This window comes from Pollicipes pollicipes, unplaced genomic scaffold (genome assembly GCF_011947565.3).
Source record: "Pollicipes pollicipes isolate AB1234 unplaced genomic scaffold, Ppol_2.1 Scaffold_7261;HRSCAF=8764_pilon_pilon_pilon, whole genome shotgun sequence".
NCBI classification, from domain to species: domain Eukaryota; kingdom Metazoa; phylum Arthropoda; class Thecostraca; order Pollicipedomorpha; family Pollicipedidae; genus Pollicipes; species Pollicipes pollicipes.
In genome coordinates, this window is record NW_023597054.1 from 39807725 (window position 1) to 39823454 (window position 15730).

The 15730-nt window shown below is 52.8% G+C and overlaps 1 protein-coding gene across 2 annotated transcripts; it reads left to right on the forward strand.

Moving 5' to 3' along the window:
• The first annotated feature begins 5508 nt into the window (after positions 1 to 5508).
• On the forward strand, positions 5509 to 15526 carry LOC119111042 (TGF-beta-activated kinase 1 and MAP3K7-binding protein 1). 2 transcript variants are annotated; one of them, XM_037234867.1, is made up of 8 exons: positions 5509 to 5569; positions 7744 to 7881; positions 8486 to 8659; positions 9536 to 9693; positions 10173 to 10361; positions 10929 to 11022; positions 12239 to 12492; positions 13767 to 15526. In XM_037234867.1, the coding sequence occupies exons 2-8, from the start codon at positions 7776 to 7778 to the stop codon at positions 14163 to 14165; spliced, it is 1374 nt and encodes a 457-aa protein (XP_037090762.1). In that variant the 5' UTR covers positions 5509 to 5569; positions 7744 to 7775; the 3' UTR covers positions 14166 to 15526. The 2 variants fall into 2 exon arrangements, with proteins under 2 accessions (XP_037090762.1, XP_037090763.1); XM_037234868.1 differs by lacking the exon at positions 5509 to 5569 and adding an exon at positions 5737 to 5808.
• Positions 15527 to 15730: the final 204 nt, after the last annotated feature.

The window sequence follows — 15730 nt, forward strand, 5'->3', positions numbered from 1 at the left end:
CTATATGCCAGTCAGATACCACCCATAACACAGTTGGCTCCATGTCAGCATGGACCTGAGGGCCCATTCCAAAAGCAGGGATAAAGCAGGAGTCAGCTATGTACATTGGTTGGGCCAATGTAAATCACTGTCAATGTGCCAGGATGCAGGAGGTACCAGGCAACTGAATGACATGCACAGCCACTTTCAAATGTCAATTATTTGCAGCTGCATCTGTCAATTTAGGACAGAGTATTATAATTAACTAAAAATTAGCTTATAATTTTCACCAAATAACATATTCCCAGTAACATCAGATGTGCTATGTGACTGAAGGTGGCACATAGCTATTGGAATATATCATGTGATGTTCATCATAAGTGGTATTTTTAATTTTTTGTGTGGAAAAGTTTTTAAGTCTGCAAGATCTGGAGCTCAAGGCCTTCCCTAGGTTACATCAATTCAGTGATATTCCTTAGATGCATAGTACATGAACAGCGAACAGCCAAATCCATGAATCTGCCTGCCACATCAGGCCACCATAGCCTGTTGTTGACCAGCATCAGTTTTGATCAGTTTTTTGACAACGCATATGTACGCTGGTGCTGGCCAGCGTCATATATTCATAAAATCACACCACAATTGTGTTGTATCAGTACTCTGTTAGCAAGAGTACCTGTGTGGGCGTGTGCAAACCCACGAACAGTATTGTTGACGACCCGACCCAGTTCCCCAGTATATACCACAACTCCGATCGTGCATGCATTTCAAGCACCCAGGCCGATCATTTCTCGTGAGAGAATGGGAGCGAATTCGCAAGAATATCTTACCGAAACTTGCGTGCCGCAGGAGCGCACCGGCAACACGCGCCACCCACCGCAACGAGCTCAGAGCAATGCGCCATGATCAAGACGAACAGCGTGTTTTTGTTTCAAGTCGCTAGCGACTTTTTCCGACCAAATAACTCAGGATATCTCTGGGAGTTCTAGTTTACTGAAATTCACCAGAAATGCTGCCAAATTACTGCCAATCAATGCTTGGTGCTATTAAATGCGAGAGTGTGAAAGTTTACGGGATCAGCCTCAGCCCCCAACCACTCTCACCTACAGTTTCCACCATGCCTGGTAGCGCAGGCAGAGGGGCACAGAGGGCACGTAGCCCGCTTAGGTTCCGAGGGGCCCTCCGGGCCCCTCGGGACCTGCGAAGAAGGGCTCAATTTGAGGGTCCTAAGGGCCCAAAAGGCTAGCCGGATGTCTACCATGGGCACGGCCCACAGTACCGGGCACTCTCATGTCAGTAAGAGTGCCCTGCGCGCTGAGCACGGGCCTCCTGAGCTGATAACGGGCTACGTATCATTCAGGCACTACCAATAACACACAGTCGGCTCCGCGTTGGCACGAGCCTGCGGGCCCATTTCCCAAGCAGGGACAAAGCAGGAGCCAGCGATTTGCAATGGTCGGGGCCCCAGCGTCTGTCAGTAACCCGCATCGCCCAGCAAGGGGCCTTGTATTGGCAAGAGCCTCCGAGTCGGCTAGAGGTAGCATTCAATGAGGCCCGAAGAGGGGCCCGAGCGGCCCGCCGGAACCGATGAACAAAGGCTTGGTTGGAGGGCACGAGGACCCAAAGATCTGGCTGTAGATTACATAAAAAATCGCAGCGTGTAGGGCTGTGGCCTGAAATATCAGTCAGAGGTCCTCTGACACTGTTTGAGGACCCCTTGAGGCAATGCGGCTGTCGCAACCGGCCAGAGGCCACGAACACCGAACAGTTGGCTCTCTGTCAGGATGAAGCCTGGGGACCCATTTCCCAAGCAGGAGCAAGGCCGGGGCGCCACGATTTGCATTGGTCTGAGGTCCCGAAATTATTGGGTTCCTGTGTCTGTCAGGGGCCCACAGTGTCTAACAGGAGATCATGTGTCGACTGGTGGCTCCGAGTCGGTCGCGGGCTTTGAAGAAGTCCGAAGAAGAGCTGGAGGGCCCCTCGGGACCAAAGATCAAGAGCCCGATTGGAAGGCCCATTGCCTTTTTGATTGATGACCACGGGCCCGAAGGACTAGCCGTAAGCTTCACCAGGAACGCCTTCCTACCCGCAAGGCCGTGACCTCAAACACCGGTCGGAAGGCTTCTTGCATCGATTGGGAGCCTCTGCTCGTGCGGGCCTCTATTTCGGCCAGGGGCCATCTACCAACACTGAGCAGTTGGCTACATGTTGGTCTGAGCCCTGGGGGGGGGGGGGGGGGGGGGGCTATGCCTAAGCAAGGGCAAGGCTAAACACGCGATTTGCATTACTTGGGGTCACTGAAGCCATGATGGTGTCGGTCAGTACCCAACAGGAAGTCCTGCGTCGACAAGTGACCCGAGTCGTCAAAAGCCGTGTTTGCGGGGGTCCAAAGGACCCCTCGTTACCAAAGATCACGGGCCGATTAGAATCGGGCCCGGCTCCTCACCTACATTGCTGTGACCTGAAATATGAGTCTAATGACTTTTATAAGGGCCCTCTTATTAGGGCTCGGCCAGGCCGCCTTCTATCTCGACCGGGTGTAAAAAGTCATCACTTTCGCGGCCAGGATCGTCTCGGGTGCGCCAAAATCGTATTGCACCGGTGGCAAGATCCTGGCCTGGGGCAGAATCAGTGACCTTGTTACGCGCCGCGACCACATCGACGTTTTCAAGGTCCTAAATGGCCCCCGTGCCACCTTGGCGATCCAGTCGCTGTTCACCCCTCGGACCGCCATGAGTGAGCGCATCATGAGGTGGGCGGTGGCCGGCGCTTTGGTGGGCGTTTTCTTATGGTGCGGCCTCGTCCTGGCACCACCTGCCACCGGCCGTTATGATCTCCCAGAGCCGTACCGCACCCGTGTCTGAACTTGACCAAAGTTATGTAATTTGTTCAGTGCATTAGCGAGGAACGCATTTCACATACCCATATTCATATATTCAAAGGCAAACATACCCGTCTTTTCCAAATCGGTCAAGTTTAGGACAGTAGTTTTATCCGAGGAATGAGGCTTAGACTACTATCTTAAACTTGACCGATTTGGAAAAGACGGGTATGTTTGACTTTGAAGGCCTTTCTTAAGCTCTTGACGCATTTTCATCATCGCTGCATCTTCCTTTATATCGTGTAACTCGTAATTCATTGACTCGAATCAAACATTAAGCCATACATATAGAAGAACCGTAGAAAACGCATGGCACGAGATGAGAGACGTGGTGTGGTTCTTTCCCCATCATATAGGGCCTCAACACTGCGCCAAATAGTCGACTCCAAGTCCGTCTGAGCCCTGGGACCCCATTCCCAAACGGGAACATGGCCCAGGTCCGCGATAAGCAAGGTTCGAGGTCCTTGACACAATGCGGGGCTCCTGTATCGGTCAGGGTCATAGTGCCTAACAGGGTGTTCTGTGTCAACAAGGGGCCTCGAATCGGTTAGGAGAACATTTGTTCAACAGGGACGCGGACCCCGAATGACAAAGGACCTCTGGCGTTGGTTGGAGCCCTCTGACAATGAAAGGAAACGTGCGAACTTATAATGAGTGTTCATATTACGACAATGGAAGGGTCCTGTACCAGCCAGGGCTCCAAGTACCGAACGGTGGGCCCTCCAACACAATTCCACTAGGGGCCCGTTGAGTCGAACTGAAGTCTATTGTCCAATTATTGGACCATCTGTGGCGATCACGGATGTTGTTGCGTCATTGAGGGTTTTTGTGTCGATCCGGGGTCAAATGCGCGGGTCAAAAGGCCTCTCGTGTCAGGCCGAAAACCAGTGTCATATGATGCATCCCTCTAAAGTCCTCTGGATCGACAAGGAGATTCCACCCCATGTCACCCAAATGACAGTCGGAAGACACACCGCGTTGGAATGGAATGGCCCTTCAGCCCTTGACCGGGAACAATATGTGCTCCCTGGTGTTCTTCTCAAGGGGATCTTGCCCGGAAAGAGATATGGGGTCTCATTAGTGCTGAAAGGGTGGATCGAAATGAGTTTTAAAACAAACAATGCCATCCAAGGTTTGTCTGCGAACGTTGAATCCTTTGCAGAATTAATGAGTGAAAAATTACATAGAAAGGTTTTACCCTGCGCGTTCGAGATATCGGGAGCAAGGACAGGAGTGCTATGGGTTGCAGTTTCCATGAAACCGAAGCGCGTTGTCCACTGCAAGTAACACAAGACGGCGGGCGCCGGAAGCGCAAGAATGACCGTCCTGAAATAATGATCCCCTATCTCTTTCAAACGTAACTCACACCCTTCAAAGATGAGACCGGTGGATCTTTTTCAACTTTGAAGACGTCCTCTGGGCAGTTTAACAGTTACAGCAGCCGCACGAAAAACAGATTTCACCTTTACTCTTCCAGTTGCACCACCAGATTCCAGCAGCCCTTCGCGGTGCTGTGAAGACCCGTTCGTTCTTCTCATCAGTCTAAAAATCGCGCCGGTGAAATTTACACCTGGACTTCCTTCTAAATGTAAGATTTGATGTACTCACGCGTCCAATGGTACTCCTTTCAGGTGCCTCATGATTGTACTGTGCGGCCTATTGCGACTACAACGCTGGCGTTGATATTTTTGGCTGTAAGAACTTGTGAGCGCGCATGTTTAAAACTACGTTGCATAATTTGTACCACTGATCGATTATGGCTGAATGTTGAACATTTCCCGACAAACATGGCCTGGCCATATCAATACAAATTGCTGACACATTTCGACCTACAGTCTGCATTCGCAGCGTCCCTTATATCTCTGTACAACCCACATAAAAATTCTAACAAAGCTTATGAGTCTTTCGGTTCAGAAAGAGTCCACTGAACTATTGGAAAATGGAGAGCGCTGGCGATTTATTTCATGCCGTCGTTTCACGCATGATTTCTTTACTTGATTGGCTATGAGGTTCAGGCAAAATTTATCTGGCGGTCGCCACTGGCTTCTATTACAGCTTGAGGAGAAAAAATGAAAAACAAAAACAAAAAAGTAAAACATACCTTCATTACCCAATGGGTCGTATCCGACGATTTTGTTTATGGGGTCTTTCACTATCAAGGGGAAGCTTCTCAACTATGATAGTGCCTCTTTGCCAAGGCTCTGGATGCGCGCCTGCTAAGCAGGCACCTTGCCATTTGCTCAGGGGAACCGCATTCCCTCCCATCTCTACGTCGGCTGCAATGCGGTACAGGGCAGTCACCAAGTTCGCGGCATATCAATATTATTTTCAACGTGGTGCGTAGAGATCAGTTTCTAGAGCTGGATTAAGGCAGACGGGGCAGGATACCTGAACAACCCGACAACCGGTCCACTCATCACGATCTTAAAGTTACCACCAAAACCGAGATCAAATACCGAAGCTCGTCCTGTTCGTGGAGGCTCAACAAATTGAGGGAGATTTCTGGAATCCCGAGATGCCACCAAATATCCATAGAATTCTCTAGGAAAAAAGTCTTTGGCTACTTGGAAACAAATATACACCTTTGCTTACTTGACGGCCCCGAAGTGACGCATTCTGACGCGGGCGCTACATTCGCGGCCTGGGTTAAGAGCGGATAGGGATATGAGCTTAGCTCTTGGGATTAGCCAGTTCGAAGCGAAGACGCAGGTATTATGCGATAGAGTGTGAATATTTTTTTTTTACTCTTAGGGTGACAGGTGAAGCCCAACAGCGTGATGTATGTCTGCTAGTCCACATGGCTTTGCAAGGTTGTGCGCAGTACCATGGGGTGTCTGGACCATGAAGGATGGCCGAAGATGAATTTATTTCAACTCTGCCACTGCCAACTGCCAATCATAGTCCAACACCCTATGCCTATGCGCAGCAAATTGCTCAACAGATAAATTGTGAGCACTGAGTTTGGTGTGCAAACTGGAGCACTGAACTCATTTTGTCACAGCTCATTGCCAGTGCCTGCATAGTGCACACAATATGCCAAGTTAAATGCAAACTTGGTTTTTGCATTCACTTTTATATCTATGGATAAGAAGTAAAGGCTTCACATATTGCAATTCATCCTGATGTAGAACATTCTATTGGAGTCAAATTTATTCTGGGAAGTGCAAACTTCTTTCACAAAAGCCAACCTGATTGCAATTGGATTCATTTATTTGTGAAATGCCCACCACTTCCACAAATCTAAGCAGTTAAAGTAATGCCTGTTATCCACCTATTGAGTGTCTTGAGATGTTTGTTACATCTACATAGGATTGGTATTATATGAGCATGTCTTTTGCACTTGTGAAGAGATGATAATTTGCTTGTTACCTTATGTTTTGGCTGAGCTGTTCAAAACTACTCAATAGAATGTTATATATATATATATATATATATATATATATATATAAAACATATCTTTCATGTCCAGAATGTTGATATATATGCCAGGCAACCATCATGATATATTTATAATGGAAATGGTAAGTGGTAGTGGAAATCTCAGGCATGGTGTGAGAAATGTCTGGTTTCCAAGTACTAAACCAAAAGGAATTCTCCATGTTGTGAGCTTTAGCTATAAGCAGGGCCATGGGTACAAAATTACTTGTGGTCGGTGCTCTCAAAGCAATCAATTATCATGAACATGTTGGATAGACTTATATTAAACTCTACATCAATGGATCCTGATAATGACTCACTGCAGGTGTCACATATTTCTCTGACTCCAACTAGCATAGCACAACTTTGATTAAACTTAAGTTTAGGTTCAAGGAGTCATGGCTTGGTGGCTATAGAATTGATTCTGGCTGAGTGAACCATGGCTCGGTGACTGTAGAATTGATTCTGGCTAAGTGGGTCGTGGCTTGGTGGCTGCAGAATTGATTCTGGGTGAGTGGACCATGGCTTGGTGGCTGTAGAATTGATTCTGCTGGAGTGGACCTCAGCATGTGTTCCACCATAGGGATGTCAATATATCCGTCTCAACTTCTTTGGACATTGACCTTATACTTGTGGCATTGCACAAAAAGAAGTGCCTAAAAACAGTGATATTCCCGTAATCTCCACCTTCAGACTTTTGGTAGAGCTATTGGATTCTGGTGAAAATGGAGTTTGTATTTTCTATGGGTTTCAAAGAAACCTACGTAGACAGGGCAATGGGCAAAATTTAGCATTGGCCTTATAAATATCAGCTAGGAAGAAACACACCCAAAAATAGTCCATCAGCTCCCCCCCCCCCCCATCCTCAGTGTGGGTTTTCCTGCTCTCACTATATTAAGGGCACAAATGGGACAACAAGATGGCTCTATGTGTGACCACTCCATATTAGATGCTCACAACCTGGCATGTACTGTCTGCACCCTGACAACATCTGTAGTCCTGCACAAGTTGGGTTTGCATGGGCTTGATTTGGTTAGGAACTTTATGATGTGAATACCAGAATGAATAGGACCATGGGCACATACATGGGCTTTAATAAAATGGGTTTGATGTGCTTCTTTATTGACATTTCTGACAGTTGTTGTTAGAATAAATGCCACTCAACATCCTCTCAACAGTTTTTGAAAGAATTTTTATTTTACATTAGCCTAAGCTGAAGAGAAATGTAATATATGTAGCATGAATGAAAACAAATATAAACCTGTATGTTGTATGATCCCGTGATTCACACATGCTGCCCCATTGCATGCCATGTTCAATTCTTGAACATTGATTTATTTGGGCACACCAGTTTCAAGTCTCTGTGATTCCCATCAGGCACTAGATACTACAATTAGTGCCACTTCCAGTTGAATGAGATGCAGCATAAAGCAGATTGACGTTGTGTGCACATTGTGCTTTTCCAGCTGTGAGTTGGCTGCCCCAAGAGTAAGACAGGATGTCGTCGACTCCAACGGCGTCCAGTGGGCCCCACCTGCCGCTGCAGAGCCTGCCACAGCAGCAGAGCAGCTGGACAGACGACCTGCCCGTCTGCAACAACTCTGGTACGACCGACCTGCCACTTCCACCGGTGACATCCTGTTGAGGGCAGCCAAGCCCAGGCCGAGCTGTCGTGTTGAAGTCTGAGGGCTAGCTGTGCTATGTGCATTCTATGGGATGATGGCTGGTGCTGGGTAGCTGTGTGTTATCCTGCTTGTCGGATAAGTCATCATGAACCAATTTGTAAGGACCATTGGAAACATAGGAGAACTATGACATTGGTATGGTAATGACGCATGAAAACGGCTGACTTTGATCAATCCTTTGTTCACGCACTTCTTGGGATATTTTCACACTCACAAACGTTATATGATCGCGCTTTTGGGATAGGGTGTTCATTTGCTGGCCACAAACAGCAACATTCTACCACACCTAACGACTGTGTGATGTTCCCTGTGCCTGCGGGAGGAGGCAAATAATGTGTGATGCTATGCACTATGCAAATTACTTCTTTTTTCGACCAGCTTCAAATATTTGCATTAGTTTAAGTTGAGGGCAAACACGGTTGCCAGCGACCTAGGCTTTATAAGCATGTGAGTATAATGTGGTCACTTAGCATCAGCACCCACATCTTCTGTAGCCATGAATGCATCAGTGCTTGCTCTCCAGGCGTTGGTTACGAAACGAACAAGGCGTACCGGCGTGACGGTTACCGGACCCAGGAGCACACACAGGAGGACTACAGCTTCCACTTTGAGCTGGACACCGACCTCTGCCTGTACGGCGTGTTCGACGGCCATGATGGGTCGCGCGCTGCCCACTTCGCCCAGCAGCGAATGCCAGGTGAGGAAGACATCAGCTGACCAGCTCTGCCCTGCTCTGCCCTGCTCTGCCCTGCTCTGCTCTGCTCTGCCCTGCCCTGCCCTGCCCTGCCCTGCCTTGCTCCACCCTGCTGTGCTGTGCTCTGCCCTGCCATGCCCTGCCCTGCCCTGCCCTGCCCTGCTCTGCCCTGCCTTGCCCTGTTCTGCCCTGCCGTGCCCTGCCCTGTTGTAACCTGGTGTGGCACTTTACAAGGGATTGCTAGTTGCAGCAATCATTGTAGACTTTTTGTAGACATTGTAGACAACACCACAAGGGATTGCTAGTTGCAACAATCATTGTAGACTTTTTAGGCCATTCATGCCATGCACGGCCATGGACCTAATGCTCAAACATTAAATTATTTGGGCTGCTCCTCCCCCCCCCCCCCCAGGCTGCTGCTAGTGCGGTGGTTAACGTGTCTGCGTTAACCACGACGCGTCTGGGAAGCCAGAGGTGCGGGGTTCGATTGCCTGCGGTGCCCGCCTTTCCTGCTAGGGTGAGAAGAGGGGACGCTATACAGCCTCAGCAGCTGATTGCGTCGTAAATCTACGGTGCCCCTCCCCCCCCCCCCCCTCTCCCTCTCCGGGTGCATACGTGAATGTCTTGATCATAAATTGGGTGTGGCGTTTGCGATAATCTCCCAAAACCGCAGAATGGAATTCGTTAAGAAAGTATGGCTGGGAAGCTCGTCAAAACTATGGTAACACTAATGCTGCTTAAAATGTGTTCACTTGATCACACACCTCGACACGCTATAATCCTCGACAACTTGCCGGCCTCTGTGCGTCGTGCTTGCGGTGGCGGTGAGTCCGCGGGCAGGCCGGCCGGCGCCCTGACCCGCGCGGCCGGCGCCGGCAGCGGAGCTGAGCTTCGGCCAGCTGACCCGGCGCGGCAGCTCGGACGAGAGCGTGTGCGTGGCGCTGCAGCAGGCGTTCCTGGCCGTCGAGAAGGGCTTCTTCGAGATGATCGACGAGGCGCTGGCCCAGCGCGCCATGCTGCTTTCCGAGATACCGGCGGTCAGTGACGCCGACGCTGGAGCGGTGTCGGAGGGGAGGGGGGCGGGGGGCGGCAGCTGGCGCAGCGCCTGCCGGGGTCGGCCTGGCGTTCTGGCCAGGCCGACGCTCCTCGGTCTGTTTGGCTGAACGGTTTCGAACGGACTGGATACGGGCCATATAGCCGATCAAGACGTCTCGTCTCTCACGTCAATGGCGGTCCCGGATGAGAACACGAGCGGACAGATGGCGAGCAGCGAGCTCCGAGTACGCGGCCACTCTGAACCTTTATCCTAGCGCTGGTGAAGGCTGCAGGACACCGGCGTGACATTTACCAGCGACGTGCACCCTGTTGCCGGTGATGCCGATTTGAGCGCAGCCGTCGTCTGGCGACACGCTGCCGATGGGTGCTCTCCTTGCGCCGTGTTAGTGGCTTGTGTGATCGGGCCTTGGTCCCCGCCAAGCCGCCCGTGTCGTGCTTAAGAGGCGGCCGGCGCGCGCAGGGCCTGACCGAGTTCGAGGCGAACCGGGATCATCCGGCGGCGATGCAGAAGCTGACCCAGCTCAACTCTCGGATCAGCGGCGGCACCACGGCCGTCGTGGTGGTGGTCCACCAGAACCGGCTGTACGTGTCCAACGTGGGGGACTCGCGCGCTCTGCTCTGCAAGACGGACGAGAACGGCATTCTGAAGGTGGGCGGCGCGGCTGGCGGATGACCCCGGGCACGGTGCGGTCTCGCCCGAGACGGAGGTATGAAACCACGAGCTTTGTGATTGTGCCATGCTTTCAAGTCATCGGTCCGGAAACGGTAGCGGTTGCGTTGTGTTCCGACTGGTAAGTTCTTCGTAGATCAGAAGTCCCGGTGAGACGCAGCCTTTCGAACACGAGTGTTCGCGCTGCGCGATCCAAAATGGCGTGTGCTCGTAGTTATGTTTCATTGAACTGGATGCAAGCCATGTTCGCTTTGTGAAATTGAACTGCAATCCAATAGGGCCATTGGTGCGGTCATTATGCGGGGTCGTGACCTTACCCGGGCGCGCTAGAAACTGGCCATCCAGTATGATTGGGGTGATCTCCGTCTGGGCGCGAGAGTGGTGAGCCAGCAGTATGCCCTTTTGTGTATATAGGCGTCACGCTCAGTTATTTTCACGTGATTCATCACCTGGTGCATTATGCTGTGCTAGTGGATCTGGTGACTCGGACATGACATAGATGAGGTGAATGACGTCCGCCCGCTCTGTCCCTGGTGCGTCTGACAGGTACTGCAGCTGACCACTGACCATACGCTGACCAACGAGGACGAGCTGTTGCGTCTGCAGCAGCTCGGCATGGACGTGACGCCGCTCAGACAAGGTGCGTCAAGCCTCGCCGGCCCGTACACACGCTGGCCATATAGCGTTCTTGTTAACCATGTCACTCGCCTCTGGAGGCGAAGCCCGCGCATGGCTTTTCGCTGTGCATGGTTTGGGAGAACGAATCCCGTGTGAACAAGCGCAATGCGTGCTTTACGGCGCGCCCAAACTGCGGACGCCAGTTGTAGTGGTGACTTTGTTGCCGGAAGTGTATTACTACCGTCGTTGAAATCCCGCTGGCCCTTGCTGGAGCACCGAGGCTGCACCTCGGCCTACCCAGGTGAGACGGAGGACCTGGTGACGAGCCGCGTGATTCGTCAACCTCGATTGCTGGTTGGCACGCCCCCGGCGCGTGACACGGCCCCTCTGAGCGGCGCGTGACACGGTCCCTCTGAGCGGCTCGTGACACGGTCCCCCTGAGAGGCTCGTGACACGGTTCCTCTGAGCGGCTTGTAATACGGTCCCCCTGAGCGTCTCATGACACAGTCCCTCTGAGCGGCGCATGATAAGGTCCCTCTGAGCGGCTCGTGACACGGTCCCTCTGGGGGACTCGTTACACGGTCCCTCTGAGCGTCTCATGACACGGTCCCTCTGAGGGGCTCATGACACGGTCCCTCTGAGCGACTCTTGACACGGTCCCTCTGAGCGGCTCATGACAAGGTCCTTTTGAGCGGCTCGTGACGCGGTCCCTCCGAGCGGCTCGTCACACGGTCCCTCTAAGCATCTCATGACACGGTCTCTCTGAGCGGCGCATGGTAAGGTCCCTCTGAGCGGCTCGTGACACGGTCCCTCTGAGGGGCTCGTGACACGGTCCCTCTGAGCGTCCCATGACACGGTCCCTCTGAGGGGCTCATGACACGATCCCTCTGAGCGACTCTTGACACGGTCCCTCTGAGCGGCTCATGACAAGGTCCCTTTGAGTGGCTCGTGACACGGTCCCTCTGAGCGGCTCGTGACACGGTCCCGCTGAGCGATGCGTTATACGGTCCCTCTGAGGGGCTCATGACACGGTCCCTCTGGGCGGCGCGTGATAAGGTCCCTCTGAAGGACTCTTGACACGGTCCTTCTGAGCGACTCTTGACACGGTCCCTCTGAGCGGCTCATGACACGGTCCCCCTGAGCGGCACATGGTACGGTCCCTCTGAGCGGCTCGTGACACGGTCCCTCTGAGTGGCTCGTGACACGGTCCCACTGAGCGGCGCGTGCCTTGCCCCCAGGCGAGACGCTGGCCGGCCAGGAGGTGACGCGCTGCCTGGGCAACTACCGGGTGAAGGGCGGCTACCGCGAGGACGAGCGCCTGCGCGCCTGCTGCGCCGAGCCGGCGCTGGCCGAGCCCGACTTCGTCAGCGTGCAGCTGGACGAGTCGTGCCGCTTCCTGCTGCTGCTCTCGCGCGGCCTCTACCGCGCCCTGGAGGAGGTGCGCGACGAGCCGCAGGTCAACAAGGAGGTGGCCCAGCTGGTAGTGGAGGAGGTTAGTCGCCGGGGTGACGCTACAGCGCTGTCGGGTACTGGCATGCGGCCATGGCCGTCAGATTAGTACCCCGCTGTTATCTCAGTGAGATAAGGGAAATGGTGAGTCGTGCTCACAGGATGTGTGTAGTTGCCTACGTTGGTAATGAGTAGATCTTCGTTTGCTATGAACACGCCAAGTTCGCGCAGGACGTCTAGAGCTGATCTCCCTATTGCCAGAAGTGAATCCCGACTGACGTGTCCTGCCGGGCCCTACAGAGCAGACACCGGGGCAGAAGTGCAGTTTCATTTCAGTTGGGGAGGGGGCTTCAGCCCACCCGACCTTGGCTCCAATTCCTCAAATTTGGTTAAAACGGGACGATGCCAGGGAAAAACAGATTGTCCGCGTATTTTTGGGACAAGTTTCATTTTTCCCGGTTCAGCCGCCCACTGTCCCCTGTAACTCATTTTGGGAAACTACGCTCCTGCACGGTGACTCATGCTTAAGGTAGGAGACCTGATTCAGTTTTGGGAGGGGTCAGCTGATGCCATTTTTGAAAATCTAATCCAGTCCTTTAAAATTTTTGGATGTCTGCGATCAGAGTACAGGCTAAGCAGTGTTTGATGTACAAGCCCTGTCCCGTGCTATCCGATCGTTTAACTGCAGGTCAACGGCAGAATTTGGCGGCGAAACTTTAGCATACTGCCACGCTTGGCACGGTCCGCCCTGCTCTCTGACGTCACCTGACCTTTAGCGTGGCCGCTGCCACGGGCCGCTAACCACGTCTGTCAGGGGGAGGTGCGGGGGTAAATAGCGGGTGCCTAAACCGACTCGAACCCACCCCGCCAAGGCTAGGTAGATCCAAAGGCGGGCGTGCTAACCAACTGAGCGATCGGGATTGACGTGGTGATGGATGCTGACGATGGTCTTCTCACCTTAACGTCAGTTTATTGTAGTGTAACTGTGAATGTGGCGTAAGTACGACGTATGTGTCCTGTGCAAAATCCCACTGCTGTTGGGGCTGTACTACGAATCAAACCCAAAGGACAACATTGCATTCGTAAATCCAAGCATGTGTCGCGATTAGTTCATTGCTATTATGGACCTTGGAATAAGAGTTCCTTACGTGCTACAACGGAAAACCTGTGCCACATGGGTTGCGGGTGGTTGTGGACTGAGTGCGGCCGGTTGCCATCTGCGGGCTTCTTTGGGCATTGACGGTGAGCGTGACGTCACGCACGCTGCTGCGAGGCTCGTACCGGGCCGCCACCGAGAGCCGGCCCGCGCTGTTGCAGTTCGCCAAGTCGACCACGCTGGCGGGCGTGGCGCAGACGGTCGTGAACCGCGTGGCGCGCGACCACCAGGACTGCTTCATCAACTCCGGCAACAAACGGTGCCAGCGCTGCGAGGACATGACGCTGCTGGTGCGCAACTTCAGCTACCCGCTGCGGTCGTCCGGCGGCGCCAGCACCGTCACCTCCAACACGTTCGTCACCACGGGCCACCCCAGCACCACCAGCAGCAGCACCAACTCGTCCGAACAGAACACCAACCCCTACTCTCTGTCCCTGGACGCCGACCAGCGCATCAAGCCCTACATCTCGTTCGACGGGTACCGCGAGAACCTGCAGAAGGCGAAGGAGCGTGGCGAGTTCACCGACGAAACGTGGTGGAAGCGCCTGCTGAACATGTAGCGCGCGCTCCCGCGTCCGTCGGCGCTGCCCGCGAAGCTGTTGCTGAACGCTGGTGCGTCGGCCCCCTCCGGTGCTGCGCGGTGGTGTCTGAGAGACTGGCTCTGATCGCTCCGGTGGCCATTGGACCGTTTGTGGCAGCGAGTTACTGCTGGGTCATTGCTGGGTCATCGCACACGCCTCCTCTGTGATAGCGGTAAGCTGTTTCTAATGTCGTCGGTCGCCCGCTGATGCCGCGCGAAGGCCGCCGTCGTGTTTCCCCCGGCTGTAGCCCCGCCCTCCGAGTCACATGGCGGCCCTGTGGCCGGGGGCGACGCTCCGAGCGGCTGGCCTTTATCCAGCCAGCATTGAAGTGCAGCCCTGGAGTTGCTGCACCGCGGGACTGTAGGCTTTGGCCGCTGGGAATGTGCTTGTCTTTGGGCGCCATGAGGGGTGGGGAGGGGAAGACGGAGCAGCGCAGACACTGGCCTGCCAGCAGCCGCAGGACGGATGGAGCAGAACGCGTCGGCTGCTGTCTGTTCTGAGACAGGACTTTAAAGCCGTGTTAGGCTTTTCAGTTCAGCAAAGCTTTCCTAATGGTGATTTACGTGTTTTGTGTGCTTAATGACGAGGCTACGAAATGAAAGGTAGTCTGCCTGGAGGTACAGCTGGTATGCTTGAATTTGACTTTGTACGTTATGGGTATGTTCGTTTTTGACTCTGGACATTTTTGGACTGTCTGCTGCTCCGCACGTACGTCCATGACCAGCTCTAATTGGAGGAAGCAGATGTCTGATACATTTTAATAAGTCATTTTGCTCTGATTGCAATGTTCTATGGCATTTCGTTTATTATCGTGGTTGCATGCACTGGCCTTCGAATTGTCAACTTCTGTTCTGATCGAAATGTTAAGCTTTCATCTGATTCTTTGAATTCATGCATCCGAGCCAAACTTTTATCATTGCTATGCACGTATCTCGTGAAATGTAGTTCAGTCTTGATATTTAAAATCATTTTCATTGAAAACATTTTGTTTCGTGCTCAGCTTATCTGCACGTTTTGTCTTCATTGGTATGTTGGTCTGCTTCGCCTAGTTTATCCTAATTTGTGAGGTTTTTGCGATTTCCATGTGATCCTTTTACTACCCCGGGCTGCGCTCTGTGTTGAAATTATGTGACCCGTGTATGGCAGGCTAATGTGTACCACTGTTGTCTTGGTCGTGTTCACTCTGCGTGTTTCATTGTTGCCTATCGTTCCTCATAATGGCGATGAGATGGTCTCGGTAGGCGCTTTTGGTAGCCGCTTGTACAAGCCGGATCGCACAGATGGCGCTGTATTTTCGTCGCGTGAACAGGAGTGCCGCTACACTGTAATACATGGTTCGCACGGCACTTGTTGGTAAGCTCGGCCGCTGGCTTCTCCTGCTCCGGGCCGCGACTTGCACTATGCAATATCCTGACGATAGACAGCGGACGAGGTGACACCGGGAGCTGCGTCCTCCGCGTCCGTCTGCGCCAGCTCCGCCTCCACGTGCTCGACCGCCGTCTCCGGCTGCTCGGCCTCTGTCTCCGGCTCGTATGCTGCAATCT

Excerpts from the sequence above, each read along its gene's own strand:
- LOC119111042 (XM_037234867.1), top strand. The coding sequence starts at position 7,776 with ATGTCGTCGACTCCAACGGCGTCCAGTGGGCCCCACCTGCCGCTGCAG. Across the intron at positions 8,660-9,535 it reads CGCCCAGCAGCGAATGCCAG|CGGAGCTGAGCTTCGGCCAG; the intron begins GTGAGGAAGACA and ends CGGCGCCGGCAG. Across the intron at positions 12,493-13,766 it reads CCCAGCTGGTAGTGGAGGAG|TTCGCCAAGTCGACCACGCT; the intron begins GTTAGTCGCCGG and ends GCGCTGTTGCAG.